At 41.7% G+C, this 24,848-nt stretch overlaps 1 protein-coding gene and 1 non-coding gene across 4 annotated transcripts in view; both read right to left on the bottom strand.

The window, feature by feature from the left end:
- The window catches only part of LOC138075831 (lymphocyte antigen 75-like), a 121,692-nt gene extending 111,564 nt beyond the window's left edge, over positions 1 to 10,128 (bottom strand). For all 3 annotated transcript variants that reach the window (XM_068967874.1, XM_068967875.1, XM_068967876.1), the window contains exons 1-2: positions 10,035 to 10,128; positions 4,037 to 4,408 (exon numbers count right to left, since the gene is read on the bottom strand). In XM_068967874.1, coding sequence (XP_068823975.1) covers positions 4,037 to 4,408; positions 10,035 to 10,128 — 466 coding nt within the window. The remainder of the gene's footprint in view (positions 1 to 4,036; positions 4,409 to 10,034) is intronic.
- A 14,374-nt stretch (positions 10,129 to 24,502) lies between these two features.
- TRNAE-UUC (transfer RNA glutamic acid (anticodon UUC)) lies at positions 24,503 to 24,574 on the bottom strand. The gene has a single exon. It is a non-coding gene; the product is annotated as a tRNA-Glu (tRNA).
- Positions 24,575 to 24,848: the final 274 nt, after the last annotated feature.

The following is a 24,848-nucleotide window of genomic DNA, read 5'->3' as shown; positions in this document are numbered from 1 at the left end:
TATAGAACAGCTAACCCTATAACTATTTCGGTCACCTTTTTCCATAATTTGTTTAAAACCATGGTTGTTATCAGATCAAATAATGACTCTTTATAGGTAGAGGATAATAATCAGATTTTATCATCATTTACCATGCTAGTTGGGTCCCTCAAAATGTCTCATAGATTTGCTTAAAAGGGTGTTTAAGACAGAATTTGATTCCACTTCTTTATTATTCTCAATTGCTTGTTTAACTGAAATGTGAGGCTTAACAGTTTAGAATGTATTAAGCAGCAATACAGGAAAATAATGTAGATGTTTTTACAATCTTTTAAGGATTTTGGTTTTGTTTTCTGACATATAAATGGTTTTGAACAGTATACTTTGGTTAAAGAGCAATTTGACCTTATCTACCTTTTATTTTTAACCATAACAAAACTCCCAATAGCACATGACTGATTTCTCTTCCCATATCACAGCACTTAAAAGGAGAGCCCATGAGCACAATGACTATGATTTGTAGAATCATGAGGGTTTTTTTTTTTTAAACTTGTAAAAGTGCTGTCACTTGCTCTTTCCCACAAGCCCACAAGATCAGTGGGGCAAGTATTACACTTGTTTGTGAAATCCCCGTTTTTGCAGAGTCGTTAAGTGAAACATTTAGTCATTCAGCTGTGACAGGGATCAGAACTGGCTCTCTCCTTGAGTCCTTGACATATGAAGACAACGTGTGATATCAACGGCTGCCTTCTCAGGCTTCAAGTTAGTGACATAGCTCAAAGCTGGGCTTCAGTTAAAAAGCTCTCCTGTTCACAATACATTTTGAAGAATGACAAGCATATAACAACCACCACAACAGGAGCAGCTAAATTATGCTAATTATTCACTTAGACTTTTATTCTTACACATTCTTTGATGTTATTGGACCTCTTAAGTCCTAAGGATCTCCCCAGAGAGACAGGCTTTCCTAAGATACCCTTTGAATGTATGAATTTCCGATGATGGCAGCCTTAAAACCACAGCTTATTCTGCAATAGGCACACATCTATGAGATGAAATGCTTACACAGAAAACTAACGTTAACCTCTTTGGTAGCAAAAGGAAAAAACAGCTTCGATATTTAAAGAGCTTGGCAGACTTCTAAGTTGCTTAGAATTCAGACACTTCTACAGGTTCCCCACCACTGACAGTCTACTTCCTCTGCGTGATTCACCAAACATTCAAAACTTGAGGCATGTTAGTGAGGCCAAGATATCTTAATGATATAAATGCATACATATGTGGATGCCAGTCAAGAGCAATTAATTCATCAAATTTATACAGTGAAAATTTTTTCTGAGAGGAGCATGGCTCACACAGGACGGGGGTGAGGAGAGAGGCAACCCAGAACATAATGACAGAGAAATGTTTTTATATTAGAAGTAAAAAAAATTATGTAGCAGAAGCCAGGGAAAAGTAAAGAAGCTATATTTGGGGAGTGTCATCCTGGTTTTTGCCGTAACAAGCTGGGTTACCTTGAACTTCACTTTGTTGGACTCTGGTATCTTATCTTTCTTATTCTGTACAATTAGACAAGAAGGAGGGGTGGGGTCCAATATGAGAAGTTTGAGAGAGCACATCTAGAAAAAGTCTCTAACTTAAGACATCAGTCTCCAACCCAAGAAGAGGAAGGGACTACAAAATTTTAAAAGAGTAAAATTGCCAGGACTTAACATTTGACTACATTTGAATGGTGGGAGAGAAGAGCAGAGGAACTCTAGGGTGACTTGTAGACTTCTGACATGCAACTTGGATGGTACCAGTCACCTGGAGAGGAATGGAGAAGAGGCAAGCTTGGCCCTGGCGTCAGTGCAAATGAAAACTCAAGATATATGCTGATAAGTCAGGACTACATGCATCTTGTCTTAGGAATTTCTAAGTTTCTTAGTTGGATGTTTAGTGTTTAAAATACTGTATTTGGTAAAGTCAAATATAGCCTGTGGGCTCTTGCTGGTGAGCACTGTTCAGCTTTCTCTGGGGTGATGCCCTAGGTGGGTTTTTAACCATTTTTGTGCCACTGATAACTTTGGCAGCTGTGTGAAGCATGTGAGCCCCTTCTCAGAAAAACATAAATGTGTAAAATAAAACACATAGAATTATAAAGAAAACTAGTTATATTGAAATGAAGGCATCGGGGGACTGAGGGAATTTATAATTACAACTATGTCCCTCAGTTAGGAGCAGAAGACAGAAGGAGCCAGGGCCAAGAAAATTATTGTTTCTGATCTTTGAACAAATATAGTGAAACAAGTTAAATCCAGTTCAAAAGGCAATTTGCATGGTTCCATGTTTTCTCTTGGCTGCCAAGTGAGAGAAAGGCTTTATAGCACAAAATTTAAGCTTGCCATTTTTAAAGTGGTATCCAAAAAGCAATTGCTTTCTAAGGTTAGGAGGAAGGTGGCTAACAGAAGCAGACTTTTCAACTACTCAAGGCTCGAGGACTGAAGAAAAGGAAAACCCCATCTCTGATTCTCTGACATTTCCCATAACAGCAGAACCTGACATCTCGGAAGCTGCTGCACCCTCACTAGGAAATGGAAAGAGGTGGTTCCTCCAGGAGAAAAACCTGTTCAGGTACAAAAAAGATGGGAGGCCAAATTTCGCTTAAGAGAAGAGGAAAAAAATCTCTGTAAAGCTATGTAAATTTACAAAGAAGAGCACACATGAGATAACAATTAAGGCAAAGACAATTTAATGAAACATATATAAATGTATATAGATACCCACACATTCAACATTTGATATAATTTAGAGCAACATAACGGAAAAAGATTTGCTTGCGTGAGAGCTAATTTACATTTGGAGGTTTAAAAGATAAATCTACTCTTTCTTTTTAAACTCAAAAATTCATTATAACCAAATGTCTATTCATTATAGACTCAAAGTTCATGTCTCTAGTCTATTCATTATAGACTCAAAGTTCATGCATGATCAGTGCACCCAAAGGCAAAGCAGACCGTTCCAGACATAGGATGGTATGACATACAGCTTTTTGACTTTGTGATAGTATGAAAGTGATACCTAGTCAGTGAAACTGTACTTTGAATTTTGATCTTTTCTTGGGCTACCAATACATGGTACAGTCCTCTCTCTGCTGCTGGGCAGCAGCAGCTACAGCTCCCAGTCAGCCACACAGTCACGAGGGGAAACAACTGACACATAACCATTCTGTTTTTCACTTTCAGTACCGTATTCAATAAACTGCAAGAGGTATTCAATGTGTTATTATAAAATAGGCCAGGCTTGGTTTTAGGTGGCTTTTCCCAACTGTAGGCTAATGTAAGCATTCTGAGCACATTTAAGGCAGGCTAGGCTAAGTTATGATATTCATTATAAGTGTATTAAATGCATTTTCAACTTATGATATTTTCAATTTTTGATGGGTTTATTGGGACAAAACAACATTGTAACTAGAGGAAGATTTGTATTCATATACTTATTTTGGAGGCAACTGAGGAAAAAGTCCACTTTATAATACTTAATCATAAATACAGTGTGATAGCCATGCCAAAATAAAAAATAAAGCCACATAATACTCTTAAAGTTTTTCCATTACATCCAAATCTGCAGACAAGAAAAAAATTCATTTCCATTTTTTTCCCCCTCTTTCTTCTTCTTCATTTTTAACTTAGAATAGGGTCAACCTTATTAGGTTATTTGACTTTTATCCTGTGTACGGGACTTCCAGTTACTCTAACATTTTCTTTTCTCTGGAATTCAGGATATAATCATAGAAAGTACATATGCTCAGGCATCAGAGAGATTTTAAACCCCCGGGTGCCGTAGAATAGCTGTGAGACCTCTGACAAGGCATCTAATTTCTCCTACCCTTTCCTGTGAAAGTGGGCAAATAGCACTGACCTCATAGAAGCAGCTCAATGTTACTATTCAGTGCCTGGAACTAGAGGCCTGTTCACTTGACTCACCAGTGTATGACTCTAAGTGTGATCAGAGGTACACGTTCAAGGCCACTTGCACCAAATACAGCAGTAAGTCAGAGTCTCTCTCCAGTACTCACCATGGTAAGGCTGGGCACACAAGTTTTCCTCTGAGCCTCCTTTCTTCCAGACATCTGATGAATTTGTACTTGCTATGGCGTGTCCACCTTTCAGAGCCAACTGGTACTGGGCAGCCCCGTAGAGAGAGTGATGCTCACATTTCCACCACAGCATGGCATTGTAGTCGCAGCTAAACATTCTCAAGGAATCTGTGGGTTTGGTAATATCTAGGCCAAGACACTTTTGGGACTGCAAATGAAAGAGCCGATGCTGGGACACCCACTTCCACAACATGTCCTTGGTTTCGTCGCAGTCCTTTGCCACTACCCAGTCATTCAGCGGCGTGATGCACTTGCCTGTGTTTTCATTGACGATGGTGAATGGATCATTACCTGAGACAACACAGGCAGAAAAGACATTTCAGGATTCTGAATTATGTGGCCGATGTGCCTTGGCCCTGCTTGCTAAGGAGAGTGAGTCTGAGCACCCCCAGACTGTTAACATCCTCCCAGCTGTATAAACTGTAATATTCCATACAAGGTTGGAGGACAGTGGTGGCCAGAGAGGCAGTTCAGTGTAGGATTAAGAGCGTGGGCTCTGGGGCCAGTTTGCTTGGCTTTATATTAATAGTTTGCTCTGCTATTATTGACCGTGTGATCAGGGCGTCGTTTACCTGCTGTGCATCAGCTTTCTCCTTTATAAAACAGTACTTCACAGAGTGAATGTGAGGATAAAAGGAGCTCATACATGCAAAACACTTAGAATAGTATACATATTTGTTATTGTCATTCAGTGAGATCTCCTCCTTATTTAATGAGATGAAGAAGCTCCTTAGAGCTTCTTTAGATAAGTGGCCTGTAGTCAATGAAAAATATCCTGAGCTTTTGCAGGACACAATTCTGTCCTGATTGCACTTCGGCTACTTCAGCAAGGTAACTGTTGCATGACATTAATGTGTCTGAGAGGAGACAGGGTAGAAAAGTGGGATAAAGGGATAAGAGGCAATGGAGGTCTGGGTTCTGAGTGTAGGGACCTGTGGCTAGCTCCACTGTCACCTCCAAGAGGCAAGAGGAAGCCTCTGGGGAGGGGATGTGGGGACTGACCATCTGGATCACCCAGGGAGGTAAAACCTGAGCTCCAGGAGCCAGCTGATTCACAGAATTCAAGACCCAGTAGGTTTGGACAAGGGAAATTCACAAGTAACCAGCATGACCTGAGCAAAGGGTGGAATCTCCCTGAGTGTTCCCTGGGCAGTTTTCTATGAGCTGGGGAAGACCTCAGAAGTGACAGAAACTGAATTTCTGTTAACCTGGTAGAATAGGACTTCAGAATAAAATTTAACTTGATTTTATGGAAATAAAATAGTACACTGTTTCTTGCACACCTGAGTCTGTAGAGCAAGAGTCACATCTGTTATAGCAAATTACAATAGTACAATTTGGTCAGCGCTTTTACAAAGAAACATTTTGTGAAGGTATAGCACAGGACATGTCGATGACCTGAAGCAGTTTAGACAAACGTAAGCAATCTTTGTCAATGAACCAAAGGGTTCTGGAGAAGGAGCTGTAAAATTTTAGTTCCTACAAGGTACTTTCATTTTGATGCCAGCGTCGCATTCAGTGGTTTTACTAACACTAAACACCTTTTCTAATAATAATTCATAGGCTTGCAGAGTTAAAAATTCTTATACTAAGGACTGGAGGGGAAATTTCACTATGCAAATAACACCTATATGATTAAGTTCAATTCCAGTTTGAACTTCGGACAGAATTTTTGCTTGTTTTAAATAGCAGTAGCAGCACCAAGTGAAACAACAGGAACAGCAAGAACAAAATCGTTTAAAACCTTAAGCTATTTCCACTTTCAAGTGGCTATTTTAAAATACTGCCTAGTGTTGCAGTTAGATCTGTTTGAATAGCAGCTTCCATCCCTCATTCTTCTTTGACATCACTCTGCTGTTCCCTATCTTATGGACACAGTTTGGGCAGACAGTTAGCCAAAAAAAAAAAAAAGGAAAACATATTATCTCAGAAGATTATCAGACCATGATGTAACTCTTTGCCAATCTATTCCCTCTCACCTCTCTTGCGCTCCAAAGTATCAGATACTGTAGCAAGAAACAAAGAAGTCGGCTTCTGCGGGAGAGTGGGCAGTGCACCCCTCTGGATCTTCCCCTCTCCTGCTCTGTAATCTCCCTGCTCTCCTTCCTGGGCACTTTGCTCTGTGCTCTTTGACCCAGGACTTTCCGAGCTGCCTTTGCAGAATCCAGTGGATTAGCTACAGCGCTTAGAACAGTGGTGAGAGCAGTAGAATAAGGAGTTAGGGTCCTAGACTGAAGCTCTGCCTCTGTTTCTAGTTAGCTGGGACACCTGGGGGAATTCAGTTAACCTCCCCAGGGTCTTCTCATGCCCAAATGTGAAGTGAAAGCAGTAGAGTATAAAAATCTAAGTTACTTCCAGTGCTAACACTCTATGCTTCCACTGATTCAGTTTTCCAAGCCTTGCAGGCTTTACAGGGCTCTGCTAAGTTCACTGCATATCGTTCTTGAATAGATGTCCACAACTTTATTACATCATGCCAGGAGCATTTCAGGTCATTTGAATTCCATCTGTATTGGGCATGAGCACTTAGGTGACAGTGCTGCCTTATAAGTACTCTGGAAGAGAAAAAATTTTCACCCTTTCCCACTTGCTTCCCTGGTAACTCAAACAGTAAAGAATCCACCTGCAATGTAGGAGATCCAGGTTCAATCCCCGGGTCGGGAAGATTCCCTGGAGAAGGGAATGGCTCCCCACTCCAGTATTCGTGCCTGGAGAATTCCATGGACTGCAGGAGAGGGTTCCATGAGTCAGACATGACTGAGTGACTAATACTCTCACTTTCATTTAATATACGTTTAACTTCTAGGACACCCATGAATTTAACAAGGCTGTAGAAATTCTGAAAGACTATAGGAGAGGTGTGGAGTAGCTATGTTGAAAAGGAGTTTCCAAGCTTCTAACAGCTATGATTGTAGATACTTGTCTCATTCTAAATCTATCTTTTAACCACATATGTAATATCAACGCTTGACACCTATAGTGATCACTTAGCTAATACATTAATTATTGATATGATTTAAAGAAACTTGTCATTAGCCTTCATATATAATGTGTAAGCATTCATAAATAATATATAACCAAGGGAGAGTCTTGTAGTCTCATGATAGTTCCTCATATCTTTCTTTACCCTTACAAAGAAGCTGTTCACTCTGCTCCAGTCTTGTGACCCTACTGGGAAAGTAGGTTGGGGTGGGGGAGGTCTGAAAAATGTGAAAATAATTTTAAAAATTTGTTAAATAAGGGTCTATGAAATATATCAGAAATGTATTACACTTTGAAATGGTGATTACAGAGCAATTTATAAAACAGATTCTTTACTGATAGCCTTATATTGCATCTGATAGCCTTATATTGCATCTTATTCACGTTATACTTGCCCTAAAGGGAATTTTAATATTTACCTACAAATACAATATTGAGACAAGTCTAAAAGACAAAGGTTGATGAAAAGAAGACTCATCACCTCATCATCCCTAGAGCACTTTCTAAAATGTTTCATTTTATATAAACATTCTACTGATGTTTAAGAGGAAATAGCTACATAGCATTATCATAAATTGAAAATGAATTGTTAGACCATCACAGGAAAGCTCTTTCTTATTGTCTGATTCTTAAGTAACTCCTGAGTTACAAGACCCAAACCAAAGAGCTTTGCACATTCCAAAGGGAAACTGGACCTCAACATTTTGTAACCCACAGACACATGGAGAGGAGATGGTTTGGGAAGGCAAGAAGGATGAAGATTGCAACTTTTTTAGTTTCAGGGGAACTTCCTGAGCCCACACTGTTAAGCATTTTGTGGAGCTGCTACTATATGTGCAGAGTGTACACTAGGAGAGACCCAGAAGTCTGGGTTTGCCAGTTCAAAAACAGTATTAAAGTGATGGCTGGGTCCAGAGCAATGTACTAGGAGTCAGAAAGTCATGGAGTTCAGATTGGGTGGTGTGGGCTGATGAAAACCTCAGGAGTCTCTGAAGAATTAGTGTACTTCAAGCTGCTAGTCCTCCCAGGGAGGCAAAAAAGCTAACTAAGCAATTGGCATCCTCCCAAGGACACAGAAGTACTTCCCCTGCATCTGAGTATTGGAGACCGCCTGCACAAACCTAGCTGCATACATGTGATGAAGCACACACCATCACCAGCATCATGAAGCTGACATAGTGCCAAACAAGCCACCCAAATGGCTGAGATTTCAAAATCCCAGTGCTTCCCTCAATAGGGCCACAAGTCTGACCAGAGCAGGTGCTCAACGTGGGGAAGGATGCAGGAAAACAAACACCTTTGAGGACCTCTTGCAAGAAGAATAGCATTAAGTTAGTGCTCTTTGCTCTTGGTTGATGAGAGAGGCCAGGAATTGCAGAGATTGCAGAAATTAAGAAAATCTTGAGTTCTATGGGGGAGACAAAAGAGATAAAATAAGGCAAATGCATGTGGAAGCCAAGTTTAGTGATTGAAAGGCTAGTGTGTTTCCATTACACTTAGCTGCTGCCTTGATCATTTTCTCCCTGGATTAAGGGGACAGGCAGAAGAGAGTTCTCACAGCAATAAAGGCCTTTTGGTAGTTTCCAATATGGGGGATCAAAGAAGAATGCTGCTGCTGCTGCTAAGTCGCTTCAGTCGTGTCTGACTCTGCTCCCACCAGGCTCCCCCGTCCCTGGGATTCTCCAGGCAAGAACACTGGAGTGGGTTGCCATTTCCTTCTCCAATGCATGAAAGTGAAAAGTGAAAGTGAAGTCGCTCAGTCGTGTGCGACTCTTAGCGACCCCATGGACAGCAGCTCACCAGGCTCCTCCATCCATGGGATTTTCCAGGCAAGAGTACTGGAGTGGGGTGCCATTGCCTTCTCCGAAAGAAGAATGCAGAAGGGTGAATCAAAACAAGATCAGCGATAATGTTCTTAACATAGATAAGATGACGCTACTCATCATCTGATCAGACAGTAACTCAGTTTAACTGCAAAGAAAGTAAATACCATAAGCAAACTGAAGTTTTTCAAAAACTCCCTTGACTATCTTTTACTTCCTCATTCTGACAAGATGACAGAAGTGGTAGGTGGGGACAGCTCACCAATTGTCTGTGAAGCAGCCAGACTAAGAAACAAAGTCCTCAGCACACCTTTGCCAAGACAGAAAGAGAGATTAAAAGCAAACTCCGGGTGCTGCCAAGGGGTGGAGGTGGGGGAGGCACTACTCAGAGCATCAGCGAAGGGTGGCTGCTCCTCGTCCTGCTTCTCAACTGAGAGGCAAGAGGTCTCTGGGCAAGCAACCTGGGCTCCGCTGCGGGAACTTCGACCTCTGGGGTGGGGGTTGGGGTGAACGTTTGGAGCCCGATAAGCCAATTGGAAGAAAGAGTCGCTGCTCGAGGCACTGGGGGAGGGCATCGTATCAGTCTTGCCACAGTCACTGTAGGAGACATGGCTTTTTGACGGGCACCACGAGCAGACTGAAGTCAGAGAATCGCTGTTTCACTCCGGCGCTGTGGGTGGGAAGCTCCTCTTGACACTGCGTGGCCAAGATGGCAAGGGGCGCAGGAGGGCCGCGACGGCGGGATGCGGCGTGAGGTGGGTGGGCGGGTGAGGGGGCTGTTGAGAAGCCCTAAACCCCAGCGAAGCAAGATTTTGGAGGAAAAGACGAGGAAGGCGCGGGAGACTCGTTCAGAAAATACTCTGGGTGCCTCCCCTACGGTGGACGCCAGGCCCCCCGCACGAGAAAAGCCCTGCGCCTCCGCGTCCACCCCGTGCTCCTCCAGGACACAGGAGGGTAACGGAGCGCCTTCTCCCCGCACCTCCCTTCCGCTCACTTGTCCAGCAGAGGTGACAGGACCCCGGCGCGCAGCCGAGCCCGAATCAAGGACAGTCGGCCGACCCGGCGCCGTCGAGGTCCCTAGCCGGCCGGCCCGCGGACGCGCCCGCGGTTACCTGAGCGGTCAGAGGGCTCCACCAGCCCGAAGCCCGGAAGGAGCAGCATGAGCAGCTCCGCCGCACGGCGAGGGGCAGCCCAGCGCGTCCTCATCCTGAGCCGGCCCCGGCGCTTCAGTCGGGTCTGCGGGGGCGCGCGGCACCCAGCCCTCCGGGTGCACCAGGTCAGCCCCTCCACCGCCCTTGCCCCCAAGCCCCGGCCTCCCGGGGCGCCCCGGGCCCGCCCCCGCTGCCCTCGGCCAATCGGATCAGCCCGCCGTGGGTCCCGGGGCGGGGCGGGCGGGGCCCGGAGGTAGCGGGCAGGATACCGGGCGGGAGGACTGCGCGTGAAGAGCGCTGCGCACCTGCGGTGGGCTGCCCCGCTAGGCTCGAGAGCAGAGCGCCGCGCAGACTAGCGGGCCAGGGGGAAGCCCCGCCGCGTCTTCAGTAAAGTTGAGGAGATGCGGCACTGGCTGCGACTTGGCACCGCCCTGGTGGGTGGTCTGCCTAACGCACCTCAGTCAGGCACGGCTTCTCTTCCTTTCGCGCAGCTGGCCTGGAAAGGCACCCGCATCCCCTCGTACCCGAAAGAGCGAAATGTGCGCCCATCCTGTTGCGACTGTGGTCGACCCAAAGAATTCAGTCGTCCTTGGCACCGTCCTGAGTATTTGATAGTGCAAACAAAGGTGAGGTGATGGGTCAATGAGGTTGCACCCGCACTCGTTAAAGTATTAAGTGCAAGAGCTATTTGAGTGACCCTATAAGACTTCCAAGGAGGACTAAGTCGTATAACTGTTTGGCCTTTACAAGTAAGCTCTTTTCTTAACAATTAAACAACAGTTATATCCACTAGAAGTGTGGAATCCTCTAGAAGTGTGGAAGTCTGCATCCAAAACTGGTCTTTGTGAGAGGAGACTTTATACTCAGCTTGTGGGAACTGATATCATTATATATAGGGTGATCTGAGTTGCCTGCGTGCCAAGTCGCTTCAGTCGTATCTGACCCTTTGAGGTCCCATGGGCTGTAGCCCGCCAGACCCTCTGTCCACGGGGATTCTCCAGACAAGAATACTGGAGTGGGTTGCCATGCCTCCTCTGTGGAATCTTCCTGACGCAGGGATCAAACCCTAGTCTCTTACGTCTCTTTCGTTGGCAGGCGGGTGCTTTATCACCAGCGCCACCTGGGAAGCCCCAAGCTCTCACTATAAACAGCTATCATAAATAGGTGATCAGAGTTATCTGGGTATGAATGTCCTATATTTTTAAACCTGTATTTACTAAGTGCCTGGTGTGTGCCTGGGATGACCTTCCGCCCTCCCCGCAGGGTGAATTCTTCCAGGAGGAAGTGAACAGGAAGTTTACCTTTTCTGATTCCAACCACTAAGGCTTGGCTGATGACTCCCAACTCTCCCTCGGCCCTGATCTCTCCCCAGGCAGTTGCCTTTCAGTTCAGTGTGTATACTGAGCACCTGCCAGTACAGGAAACTGGGCCCATCCCAGCAGGAGATCAAAGGAGGACACCCGGCCCGCTCCAGCTTAGTGAGTATTGGGGGAGACTGAGGCACGCACAGTTAACTCAGGGCAGAATGAATAGGGAGACGCCACAAAAGCAACACCTCAGCTGAGCCTTGTTGTTGTTTTGTCGCTAAGTCATTCCCAACTCTTTGCAACCCTATGGACTGTAGCCTGCCAGGCTCCTCTGTTCATGGGATTTCCCAGGCAGGAATACTGGAGTGGGTTGCCATTTCCTTTTCCAGGGGATCTTCCCGACTCAGGGTTCGAAGCGGGGTCTCCTGCATTGAAGGCAGATTCTTTAGCATCTGAGCTACCAGGGAAGCTATGGGTAATAGGTAGGCACTTGACCAGGCACAGCTGGTGGGAGGAACACAGTGACAGAATGGAGGCAGGAAAAGGCAAAACAGTCTCAGAAGACAAAGAGTCTAGTGTGGTCGACCTGCGGGATGCAGGTGTGTGTTGACAGAAGCTGTCGTTGGGACCTAAGTGGAAATGACAGCAGGAAGATGAAGTGCCTTGAATGTGATATTAAAGATGTTGACTTGATTCTCTGTGGAACGGGCTGTGTAAAGTTTTGGGTAAGGCAATCTGTTGCTGCTCTGATTCCCTCCACATCTGTGACTGCTTACCTTTCTCATCCTGTCTAGCTTGGAGCTCCTTGAGAGCAGTGATCTGATCTTCTTCATTAACACTGAGCACCAGACCTGTCCCAGAGCGAGTTCTCACTAAATATTAGTTTACTTTATTAATGAATGCCTAGAGTTAGTTTCGGAGAAGGCAATGGCACCCCTCTCCAGTACTCTTGCCTGGAAAATCCCATGGACGGAGGAGCCTTGTAGACTGCAGTCCATGGGGTCGCTAAGAGTCGGACACGACTGAGCAACTTCACTTTCAATTTTCCCTTTCATGCATTGGAGAAGGAAATGGCAACCCACTCCAGCGTTCTTGCCTGGAGAATCCCAGGGACAGGGGAGCCTGGTAGGCTGCTGTCTATGGGGTTGCACAGAGTTGGACACGACTGAAGCAACTTAGCAGCAGCAGCAGCAGAGTTAGTTTAGGGCTGTGTGAGCTCCAGCTTGCACTGTCCTGCAACAGTTTCTCAGTTGACCTCGCTGCCAACCCTCAGGCAAGTGAAGGCTTCTAAACAGTTTGAAATATGCCACCTTTCCTTTACTCACATCCTTTCAGTGCTACCTGCTTATAGCAGGGATTGCTAAATGGGAGTTCAGGGGGATTGTGGTGAACCCCTGAAATTGTATGCAGCTTTATGAATACAGTTTCCTTCTTTTCCTTTTTTATTTTTTGATAAAGAGGGGTCCAAGGCTTTCTTTGATTGTCTCAAAGAAAGTCATTCCTTCAAAAAAGGAAAAAAATTCCATGTAAGATAAAGCAAGCCCCTCCGTGACCCAGCCCTTTGTCTTTAATTACCTCCTACATCACTCCTTGATTCAAGCAGCCTGTCTAAATCTAGTCCTGCCTTTTCCTAGCTCTGTCCATATAATATTTTCCCCTATCAGGAATGCCTGTTTTCTCCCTCCCTTGTCTTAGTTTTCCACCTCTCCAGTTAAGGCCCTGCTCAAATCTCATGTTTTATATAAAGTGTTTCTAAGACGGTCTCTAACCCTTGGGGATTCCAAACATCTGTATAAGGTACATTCTGTTCATTTGGTACTTAAAGCGTGGCACCTCCTGTAGCTGTTTTTTTTTTCTGTAAGTACATGTGCATAGACATTCCACCCAGGTCATAGATCCTAAACAAATGTTTATTGTCTATGGTGACAATAGAAACAGTGTATCCTTTAAGTCTCAACTTGAATGTCATTTCTTCAAAATCTTTCTTGACTCTGCAGGCTGGTGAGCTTCCTCTGTGACATCCCTCTGTGACTTTCTCAGTGCATCCCACATTCGTCTTGATAGCACTTAGCAACAGCTGGATTAAATAATTATATGCCTGCTCATTTGTTGAATGTCTGTCTCCCTCCCCAGGCCCCAAGATCCTGGCTGTGGTGACTATATTTGTTTTAGTCGCTTCTATGTTCCCAAGTACTAGCCCACGAGATGCTAGATGAATAAAAGAATAAATACCTGATAAATGCCTCATAAAGGATGAATGAATAAATAAACAAATACATGGGATACTCTGATTTCTCTTCAGCTCATATAAATGTCTTGTCTTTTATATGATAAATGCCTCATAAATGGTTCAGACAACAGGAGGTCTAAGTATTTAAAAGAGGGAGAAATCAGCTCACCTGAAAGGGAGGGTCTGCAGGCCTTGGATGAGTACCATTCAGTAGATAGTAGATAGAGGGGAACCCTCCAAGCTGATGCATGATGTGAGCAGAACAATAGACATCTGCCTTCTTCTGGGTGCCAGGCCCTTTTGCAGAGCATTTCCCATGTGCTCTATTATCTAATAATCATTCTATGAAAGTGTTACTATTATCCTCACTTCACTACTGTTTATTACTATTGTCTTCACTGTGGAAACTGAAGCAACACAGACAATTTCAACAACTTGGTCATGGTCGGTAGCCATAGCGAAGGTACCAAGACGACATAAATGCGTGTGATTGTCACTGCTGTTTTCTTCCCATTTACAGTTAGGGAGAGGGAGTATGAACTTTTAGGACCGCTAAAGTCAAGTTTTGAACTATGAAGTATATATCATATTTAAAAAGAGTAGCTGTGCTTGTGGGCCTCCACCTTACTCCCACACAGAAATAACACTCCTCTGAATTATTGTTCTTTACACTTTTCCATATGTGATTCATTCCTTAAACAGTATATATAACTTTGCATGTTTTTGAATTTTATGTAAATAGGATCATTTAAAGTTTTTTCCTACTTATCTTTTTTGCTCAAAATTATGCCTGTGATATTCATCTGTGTTAGTGTGTGTAGGTACAGTTAATTCATTTTTATTTGGTATCCCATCATAAGAATAAAGCACACTTTATCCATCCTCCTGTTAGTAGACATTTAGGGTAGGTTGCGGTCCTTTGCAATGCTCCTATGAATGTTTTTATACACAACCCCTGTGCACACTGCTGGATTTCCCTGGAGGGTAAGTCTTAGAAATGGGATTGCAGGAGCACAGGATATGTTCAGCACCAACATTATTAGATGATGTCAGTGTGCCTCCCAATCTGCACTTCCAGTGATGTGCACACGTGTTCCCACTGCTGAACATTTCCATTGACACTTGGCTTTTTAACATTTTTGGTGTGAGGTTAAATGGTATCTGATTGTACTTTAAAGTTCCACTTCCCTAATTATTAATGTGGTTGAACACGTTTTCCTATGATTTGTTTATTTGTGTTTCCTTTTCTAGTACTTGTACAGGTTATTCATTTGTTTTCTCTAGGATCCATTCCCTGCCCTTCCCCACCTTTACTCCCAAGGGGCTGCTTGCATTGCTTGGGTTCCCTCACCCACTGCCTTCTGATGAGGTTCAGCTAATGGCAGTTGGCAAGAGATAGAAGTTTGGGATGGGGAGGCCCCGAGGTGTTTCTCCTCTCTCTGCTTGGCCACTGCATCTAGAAGTGCTACGTCTGCTCTGTGCTTCCAATTCTGGCCTGGAGGTCTCATCCTTTGGGGTCCAGTCCCCACCAGAAACCCCTGTTTTGTTTCTAGCTCCTTTTGGATGGTTCCTTCTATAAGGTTATAGCTCTATTGAACTACCTAGCATGGGTTTTGTTCTCCTTATTGGACCTTGGCAACACTGATTCAACTTACCAAAAATTGTACCTGAGACAGCATCCAAAAGTAAGTAAGAGGTAAACAAGAAAAACTCCCAATGGAGCGTATTCAACTGCATAAGGTATTGTGGTATAGGAGATCCAGCATGGGATGCATTTAAATTGATGATGCCCACAGATAGTCCCAGGTGTAGTAAGGAGGACCCAGGAGGCCACGGCTTGGTGTAAGAATATATTTTAAACAATTCCCACTACACTTTGATAATAAAGATCTGCACTTATTCTTGGTCATAACTAAACTCATGAGAACTAGTTGTGAACAGAGACACCACATTACAAAGATAAGGTTGTAATTCATCCACTTAAAAAGACAAACAAAAACCAAAATTAAACAATTCTTCTTTTTAAAGTAAACTGAACTTCCTTCACAGACTTTATAGAATTCTCAGATGAGGAAAGTTCTGTTAGGGTGTGTACAGAACATTGACACAAGAAACTGGACAGACCGTTGACAACCAAAGTTGACTTAGTCACTTGCTCAGCTTAACCTCATGCACAGATAGCAAGGAATTGTGGAATTACAGAGCTTGCAATAATCTTAGAGTCCATTATCTGCCCTCTCGTTTTATAGATGAGGAAACTGAGGATTCAGAAGGTGCAGTGACCACTGTGGATATGAGAAAAATTAAAGAGATTATTTGTAGACCCCTGAGATTCATGGGAAGAGTCCAAAACATGATGAAAGCACCTTATGGCTGGTAAGCTACTTCTGATTGGGGGTAGAGGTGAAATTTGGGTGTGAGATGGTAGTGCAAGAGTGGGTCACAGGTCAAGAAGATGCTGGTGTTGGGAGGAGTTGTGTACCTGGTGGAGTGTGTTGCAAAGATCAGTGGTGTGTTTTGGATGGGGGTGCAATATCTCAAGCATGGTGGGAGTTCTGCAGGAGACATTTTCAGCAAAGATGCATGCTTTGAATAATAAGGGAATAATTGTAGTGGTACAAATGATTTTCTGGATGTGGAAAATGTGATGAAGGGCTAAGTTTTGACTTTGCCAGAGGCATGTATTCCCTGTGTTTTGTCAAACAAGCAAGAACTGAGGTGATGTGTTTGCTTTTACTTATGTAATTGGAGGCTCTTTCCTCAGGTTTACTAAATCCATTGCCTAAATATGTTCTAAGAAAACAACAGCTCCAGTGATAAATAACCAAAGCTCAAGAGTCCTTTCTCCTCAGGGAAACTGATCAGGTTTTTGTGCTTTAGAACAGTTATTTCCCCAACTTTAGCAGAAGATAAAGGAGGTCAAGTTTTTCAGCTTTGGAAGTCAGAGGTGATCTGACCATATACCAAAGCTGACTTATAGCCCAGGGACAAAGTTCAGAATACCTAACCTGTTAGTTAAGGGTGAAACTAAGAATGCTGGATTACTAAGTTTTAGAAATCTTTGTGAACTGTATCATAGTGAGAATCCTACTAAGAAATTCACGTACCAAAAGGTATGACCCTACGACATTACCAATTTACCAATATTACCTTCTATTTGCGTTTTGCCAACTTACTTATATCTCCATAAAGAAGATGGTTCAAACTATTTCCTCTTCAGGACCCAGTTCTGCCTCCCCCTGGGCTTCTTCCACGGAGAGGAATGTGCTTCTTACTTTGCTGATAGGATTTGTTGTTGTTTAGTTGCTAATTTGTGTCTGACTTTTGCAACCCCATAGACTGTAGCCAACCAGATTCCTCTGTCCATGGGATTTCTCAAGCAAGAATACTAGAATGGGTTGCTGTTTCCTCCTCCAGGAGATCTTCCTGACTCAGGGATCAAATCTGGGTCTCCTGCTTTACCTCTGAGCCACTGGGGAAGCCTGCTAATGGGATAGAGGTTGCTGCTGCTAGGTCTATTTTTCTTGGTGTAAACTTATCTTTTTCTCAGCCTTGGAAGAAAAGCCAGCCTCCCTTTTCTTAACATATCTGTGCTTCTAATCCTTATTCTCTCTTTAGTATTTTTTGTCTCTCCCTGTCCATGAATCTGAGGAAGAGAGACTCTGAGTATGTTTAAATTTAAAAAAAAGCTTTTTCCTATAGAATGTAAAAACCACACCCAAAGTAGAGACAATTCCTGTTCCCATTTCTTTCCTTTGATGTTTAGCAATACATGACCAATCTTGTTTCATCTGTGCTCTGACCCACTCTCCACTCTTCACAGATTATTTTGAATAAAATCTCAAGACATCGAATATTTCATCTGTAAATATGTTGGCACACATCTCTAAAAGGTGGCTCAGTGGGTAAAGAATCCACCTGCAGTGCATGAGATGCAGGAGACTCGGGTTCAATCCCTGGGTTGGAAGACTCCTTGGAGGAGGGCATAGCTACCCACTCAGTATTCTTGCCTGGGAAATCCATGGACAGAGGAGCCTGGCAGGCAACAGTCCATGGGGTTGCAAAGAGTCAGACATGAAGGAAGTGGCTGAGCACACATGCACGCACTAAAGGATCACATAAAATACCCAACCTTAGTACATTATCTCCCTAAAAACATTGGCAACAATCCCATAATACTGTTAACATTTCCCCAGTTAGCTCATAAATGTTTTGAAACTTAATATATTTGAAATAGTATAGTGAATGTCCATGTAACACTACTTAGGCAAAAGTGTATAATATTTCCAGAAACTCTCTCTGTGCCCACCCCCCTTTTTAAGTCATACACACCTCCCTCCTCTCTAGAGGTAGCCACTATTTGCATTTTCATGATAGTAATGTTCTTGATTTACTTTACAGTTAGAACTCCTACAGATAGACCCCTTTAGGTGTTGCCTGTTTCTGAACTACATACGGATGGGTTCGTGATCTATGTATTTTTTTTATATCTGATTTATTTTATTCAAAACTGTATTTGTAAAATTTATTAACATTGTTGTGTGAGGCTGTGCTTTTTTTCATTTTTATTGCTATGTATGTCCCATTGTATAAATATACCACAATTTGTTTATCCATTTGATGGATGTTTCCAGTTTTTGACAAATATAAATAAAACACTTTAAGAACTGTTGTACAAATATTCTGATGTACAAGTGTATGTGTTTGTTTTGAGTATATTGTAAAGGTGGAATTGCTTGGTCACAGGGTTTATCAGACTTTAACAGATAATTCACACTATTTTCCAAAGTTCTTTTGCCAGTTTACTCTCTAACCAGCAGTGTAGAAGAGTTTAGTAGCTCTGCAATCAAACCAACACTTATATTTTCTGACTTTTAAGTTTTGCCAGTTTGGTGTATGAGGTGGTATCCTCTTGTGATTTTAATTTGTTTTTCTGTGATGACTAATGAAATTGTACCTCTTCCATGAGTCAACTGGCTGATTAGATATCCACTTTTGTGAAATATGTGTTCAAGTGTTTTGACCACTGAAAAAAATTAGTTGTCTATTTATTATTGATTGTAGAAACTCTGCATACTTTAGAAATTATTCCTTTCTCAATTATAACTCTTACAAATATCTTTCCCTATTCTATGGTTTATGTTTTTAAGCTTTATTAAAAACATTTAAGCAAAACATTTATATGTTTTGTTATATAACATATATGTATGATATACAACACATACATAACTATATATAGTTACTTTAACTTAATATGTATTCAAATACATGTATTAAACGCAGTGATTTAGTATGTAACTTAATGAATTACCACAAAATAAAAAAACCTACATTAACCAAATATCACCAGGAATAAGGCATGTTGATATCATGTACCTTCTGTATAATATAATGAATAAGACTCATCAGTTTCGTGGTACCTTTTTCTCAAAATGTGTAACTGTAGTTTAATCATGTGAAAACCTCAGGTAAACCCATGATGAGGGATATTCAGCTAAATACTTGACCATTACTCTTCAAAAGTGCCTGGATCCTGAAAGAGAATGATCGAGGAATTGCCTCAGAGAGGAGAAAACTAAGGAGATAGGACCAACTAAATATAATGTGGTATCCTGGATTGAATTTTGGGGAAAAGATATTAGTGAAAAAACTGGGGAAATTGAAATAAAATCTATAGCTTCATTATTGGTATTGCAAAATATTAGTTTCTTAGTTTTGAGGTGGATTTTATTAGCCCTCCTTAACAGACGAGGATATTGAGACTTAGAATAAAATTTGGTTAGATGGTTAGCAAGTGGCAGATCTGTGACTCAAAGGCAGGTAAGATATCACTGCAAACTTTTTTGTTTTTTTTGCTTTGTTAAATACATTTGTCTTATTCTTTTAGTTTCCACTGTAAGTGATAACAGTATTAGTCTTTCTCTGTTTGATTAATTTTGCAAAGCATAGTACTCTCTAGGTCCATCCACATTGTTGAAAATTGTTGCAAATAGCAGATTTGTTCTTTTTATGGCTGAGTAATACTCCATTGATATTGGAATATTACTTTATCCAATATTTATTGTCTTTATCCATTCATTTGTTGAGGGACATTTGGATTACTTCCATGTCTTGGCTATAGTAAATAATGTTGCTGTGAACAATGGGGTGCATGTGTCTTTTCAAGTTAGAGTTTTTGTTTTTGGATATATATAATCAGGAGTGGAATTGCTGGATAATATGATGGTTTTTGTTTTTTGGTTTTTTGAAGAACATCTATAGTGGACATATTCTATTGCGGCTGTACCAATTTACATTCTCACAGTGTACAAGGGTTCCCTTTTCTCTGCTTCCTTGACAATGTTGTAATATATTTGTAGATCTTTTCAAATTTTATTTGGCCACACAGTATGCAAGATCTTGATTCCCTAACCAGAGATCAGACCTGTGCCCCCAGCAGTGGAAACATGGAGTCTTAACCCCTGGACCTCCAGAGTGTGAAAGGTGGTCTTCTGACAGGTATGAGGTGACATCTCATTGTGGTTTTGGTTTGCATTTCTCTAATAATTATCAATGTTAGGTGCTTTTCATGTGCCTGTTAACCATCTGTTTGTCTTCTTTGGAAAAATATCTATTTAGGTTTTTTGTCCATTTTTAATTGTTTTTTTATATTGCGTTGTATGAGCTATTTATATATTTTGGATATTAATCTCTTATTGGTCATATCATTTTCAAATATTTCTCCCATTTAGTAGATTGTTTTATTGATGATTGCCTTTTCTGTACACAGGAGTGTCCTGCCTGTGTTCTCTTCTGGGAGTTTATGGTTTCAGGTCTTACATTTAGATCTTTAAGCTATTTGAGCTTTTTTTTGTATATGATGTGAGGAACAAAACTTCTTTTTTAACTGTAATACTTATGAGCAGAGCAAGCTGGAGGGTTCAAAATCTTTTCCCCCACACCTTCCACAGTGCATCCCAAAAGATAGATGAGAACTAGAGAAGCTCCACACCAAAGAAAACAGTGGGGATGAATTAATAATTGATGAACACATGATGAGGAAACTGGTGGCCATGTGACTCCTCGGGTACATGCATGAAACTTTTTCTAAAATATACAGTAAATAGAGAAATTGCTAGATTAAGATTAAGGTATGTGTACTCAACTTGTTTTAATGTTGCCAATTGCTCACCAAAATTGTACCAGTGTGAATTCTCAGTTTCCATTGTTCTACATTGTCATCAGCAATTGATTGGGCATTCTATGTTTATTGCCTTTTGAGCCTTTTCCTTTGTGAATTGACAGTTTTGTTTCGCTATCTTTCTACTGATTTGTTTGTGTTTTCTTATTGGTTTTTAAGCATTCTTTATATATTCTGGATTCCAAACCTTTGTCAGTTATATGTATTACATATATCTTTTACAGATTTGATGTGTATCTTTCTTCTTTTAAGGCATCTTCCAGATGTTTTGAACTCTAACTGAATTAAATATATAAATCTTTCCCTTTATGATGAATACTTTTCACTCTTGTTTAAGAAATCCTTTCCCACTTGAAGATCATAAAATTATTCTATATTTTATTGTACACACAAAAATTCCCCATAACAGATTTAAATGTTTAATCCATCTGGAGGGCATTTAAATACATGGTGATAAACTTTCCCCCCTAAATTAAATTAATTATTCCAACATTAACTTTTTCTCATTGATTCATTAATGCCACCTCTGTCATATATAGACATTTCCATAAATTCAAAGGACAGGATCTGGGCTATGAATATTGCTTCATGTAAAAAAATTTTCCCCATCTCTGCACCAATAGTAGCACATTGCTTTTTATATATTATAACTTTAGAATAAGTCTCAATTTCTGGAAGGGAGAACATTCCACTTCTTTTACCTCTTCAGAACTATCCTGCCTATTCCTTCCCCTTTGGTCTTCCATATGAACTTTAGAACCAGCTTGTTAAGTTTCACAAGAAACCCTATTTGGCTTTTCATTGCAACTGCACATAACACAATGTCCTCTGGACGTGAGCATGATATTGCCCTTTCTTCATTTTGGTCTGAGAATTTGTGTTGATCTGAATGCTAAACTGAGGGATATGTACCCAATTTGGCAGTTGTTTGGGTTCCACTGAAGGGTTTTGAGTGAAAAGACTGACATGGTTAGAACCTTATTTTGAAAATATTGGTCTAAGAGTGCTAGCTAGTTTATTGGAGACTAGAAACAGAGGACCCTTGCAAAAGTCAAGGGGGACCAATAATGCAAGTCTGAACTTTAGTAGCAGAAGTGGTAATAGAGACTAAGATAAATTTGAGAAACTTTTCAGAAACAAATAATTACTTCTTTTTGAAAGGAAAAGATCCACTTGGGCTTCTTGCTTCTCTTCTTAAGGACAGATGAATGAGAAGCTCTGAAAGAGAAAGAAGCTAAGTCTTAAAGGAGTTACCTGTGGTAGGGGAAAGTGGTAGTCACAGGAATGAGTCCTTGGAGTTTCCTATTTCCTGCCCCTCACCCCATGTTTTTTGGAAATCATATCCTTCTTTTAGGGCTTCCCAGGTAGCTCTAGTGTAAAGAGCCTGCTTGCCAATGCAGGAGACTTTAGAGATGCAGGTTCAATCCCTGGGTAAGGAAGATCCCCTGGAGGAAGGCACAGCAACCCACTCCAGTATTCTTGCCAGGAGAATCCCATGGGCAGAGGAGCCTGGTGGGCTATGGTCCATAGGGTCGCAAAGAGTTGGACACAACTGAAGCAACTTAGCACAGTACGTCCTTCTCACAAGTCTGGTTCAAATATGTAGACCTCTTCCTTGAGGCCAACCCTGATTTCATCAGCTGGAATGAGAATACGTAACAAGTTTTCCTTTGTTTTATGATTATGCCCATGCTCACCATCCCCATAGGAGCAGGTACCAAGTCTTAATAGCTTTTATTCCCTGCTCTCTGGCACAATTCCTTTTAATTCAAAGAAAAAATCCTGTCAGGCAACAAAGAATAATAGTTCTAGAATAAAAATTAAAATCTTCATTTGTCCCCTAGAGAACACTGGTTTTTTTTCCCCTCCCTTTTGTGGGTAGAGTTTGGACCATTGGGCTATGTGAGGTCATCATGAACAAATTTGGGTAGAGGAATGTTTGTGGATGTTTTTCCTCATTTCCTTCAAAAGCACCTTATATGTTTTGTGATTTCTTTCATTTAATGGCTGTTTTGTAATGTTAGTTTATATTGTGATGTCTGTGTGTGAGTTAGGATAAGTATCAATAGTTATTGAGTATAAAGGAATTTTTAGTATTTTATTATTCTTACAGTTAAATGATTTAATCTGCAAATCACCTACTAGGTTGCTGTATGCAATTTACAGAGTGAATGATAGATACCTAACAATTCAAAGATTAAAAGCAGAATACAACCATAAATAAAGGTGTACCCTTGCTGCCTTGTAAATAGCTGTCATCAGTTTCTTCCCCATGGGTGGTCAGACTTCCCCTGTGAGTGAGTTAATGGAAAATTAAGGAGATACCATTCTCATTTAAGGTTCTTAAATGTGGTTCAACCTCTAATTGCTCTTAGTGAGAAGAGGTGGTGTGTATGTGTGTGTGTGTGTGTTTGCGTGCTCGTGTGTGTGTGCTTGCACATACCTGTCGGTGTGTTTTCCCTCTTGATACTATACTCCCAAGTTTGTTTCTTTTGTCCATGTCTTTCACATTTTAAGGTACTGCTTTATGATTGCAATTGACATCGTCATTTCCATACCATTTCCACCACTGAGAGCTCTTTGGTTTCTTCAATTTGACATACATGGTTTGCAGTTTTTGCCTTTAGTTGTTATCACCTTGCCATACTTATGCCCAAGAGGCATTAGCCAAATAAATATGAAAGTGTTCTCAAGAGAGCTTTCTAGCTCTGGGATTCTGCTTCTTATCTCAGAGAGGCTTCCAAAGCCTATGGCCAAGCCCCTGATAAAGGGTATGTGCAGATTATGATGCTCTTTGTTCCATATGACCCTGAACCCCTGATCACAGCTGAATAGATCACAGATCGGCTTCTGCCTCAAAGACAGCCAATCTCTACATGTCTTAGCAGAATGTAAAATGGCTTTTTCTTATGAACGTAAGCCAAAATCCATAAAGTAGGCTCTTAAGAAGGGCAGATTGAAAACTCCCAAGAAGAAAATATGAAATGCCTTTTCTGAGATTGGCTCCCCAAAAGCAGGCCCTGGGATAATTGTGTGAAAGTGGCCTGATGAAAAGAGTCTTCAAATAGAATGTAGAGTTTGTCTTGCTGTCATAGGACCCTTGAGATAGGAATTTTTCCCAGAAAAATCTAGAGCAATGGGGACATGGGACAAGGTTGAAAGGAAGACAAACAAGAGTGGGATGTCAAGCAAAATCCCACAGAAAGCAACTTGGTAACTATTCTGTAGAGAGGTTTGGAGACGTAAGGATCCCATCACAGACGATCCCATCAGGGTTGAGGGAGCTGAGGTATTTATACTCCTATACTCATCAGTCATGGGCTGAGAGCTGAGACTAGGGTGGGAATATAAATGAACAGACATGGTCTGCTGTTAGATTCTATAGGCCTGGTGTGAGAGGTTGCTCAGGAGGGACTATTGTGATTTGTGGAACCAATCAGATCCTCTCTCTTAGGGATCTGGGGATAACAAAACACAGAGAGTTTGCAAGAATTCAAGAGGCAGCAGGATCCAGGAGCAAGAAGAAGCAGAGAGAATTAAAAGGAACAGATGCAAAAGTGTGCAGAATTCTTTGTGTGTGGGCATGTGCCCTGGTTTTACTCACTGAACTCATTCCCTTGGGGAAGTGGTCTTTTATTATTCTATCACTGCTTTCTTTTATTCAAGTAATTTTTAAAAATCTGGTCATGTTACATGGCTTGTGGGATCTCAGTTCCCCAGCCAGGGCTTGAACCCAGGCCTCTGCAGTGAAAGTGCCAAATCCTAACCACTGGACCACCAGGGAATTCCCCCATCACTGCCTTTTGTAATAACAAAGGTATCTTGAGAACAAAGTAAAGATAGCAGGCATGATTCCCCTAACAGAAGAACCAGATGGTCAAATCCTCGGGTTCAACTACTTTATTATTCTGCTTCTGTTTTCCCTTTTCCTCACCTGTCTATGTCACATGAGGTGTGGATTTCACCTAGAAGAACTCAATAGATTATTAGTGAACTTATTTTTCTGTGACTTTTCAATATGGGTTGTGGGTATCTCTGGTGAATTAGTATAGGGGCTA

The sequence above is a fragment of the Capricornis sumatraensis genome, chromosome 3 (genome assembly GCF_032405125.1).
Source record: "Capricornis sumatraensis isolate serow.1 chromosome 3, serow.2, whole genome shotgun sequence".
Taxonomy (NCBI): Eukaryota; Metazoa; Chordata; class Mammalia; order Artiodactyla; family Bovidae; genus Capricornis; species Capricornis sumatraensis.
This window is presented reverse-complemented; position numbering and strand designations above follow the sequence as displayed.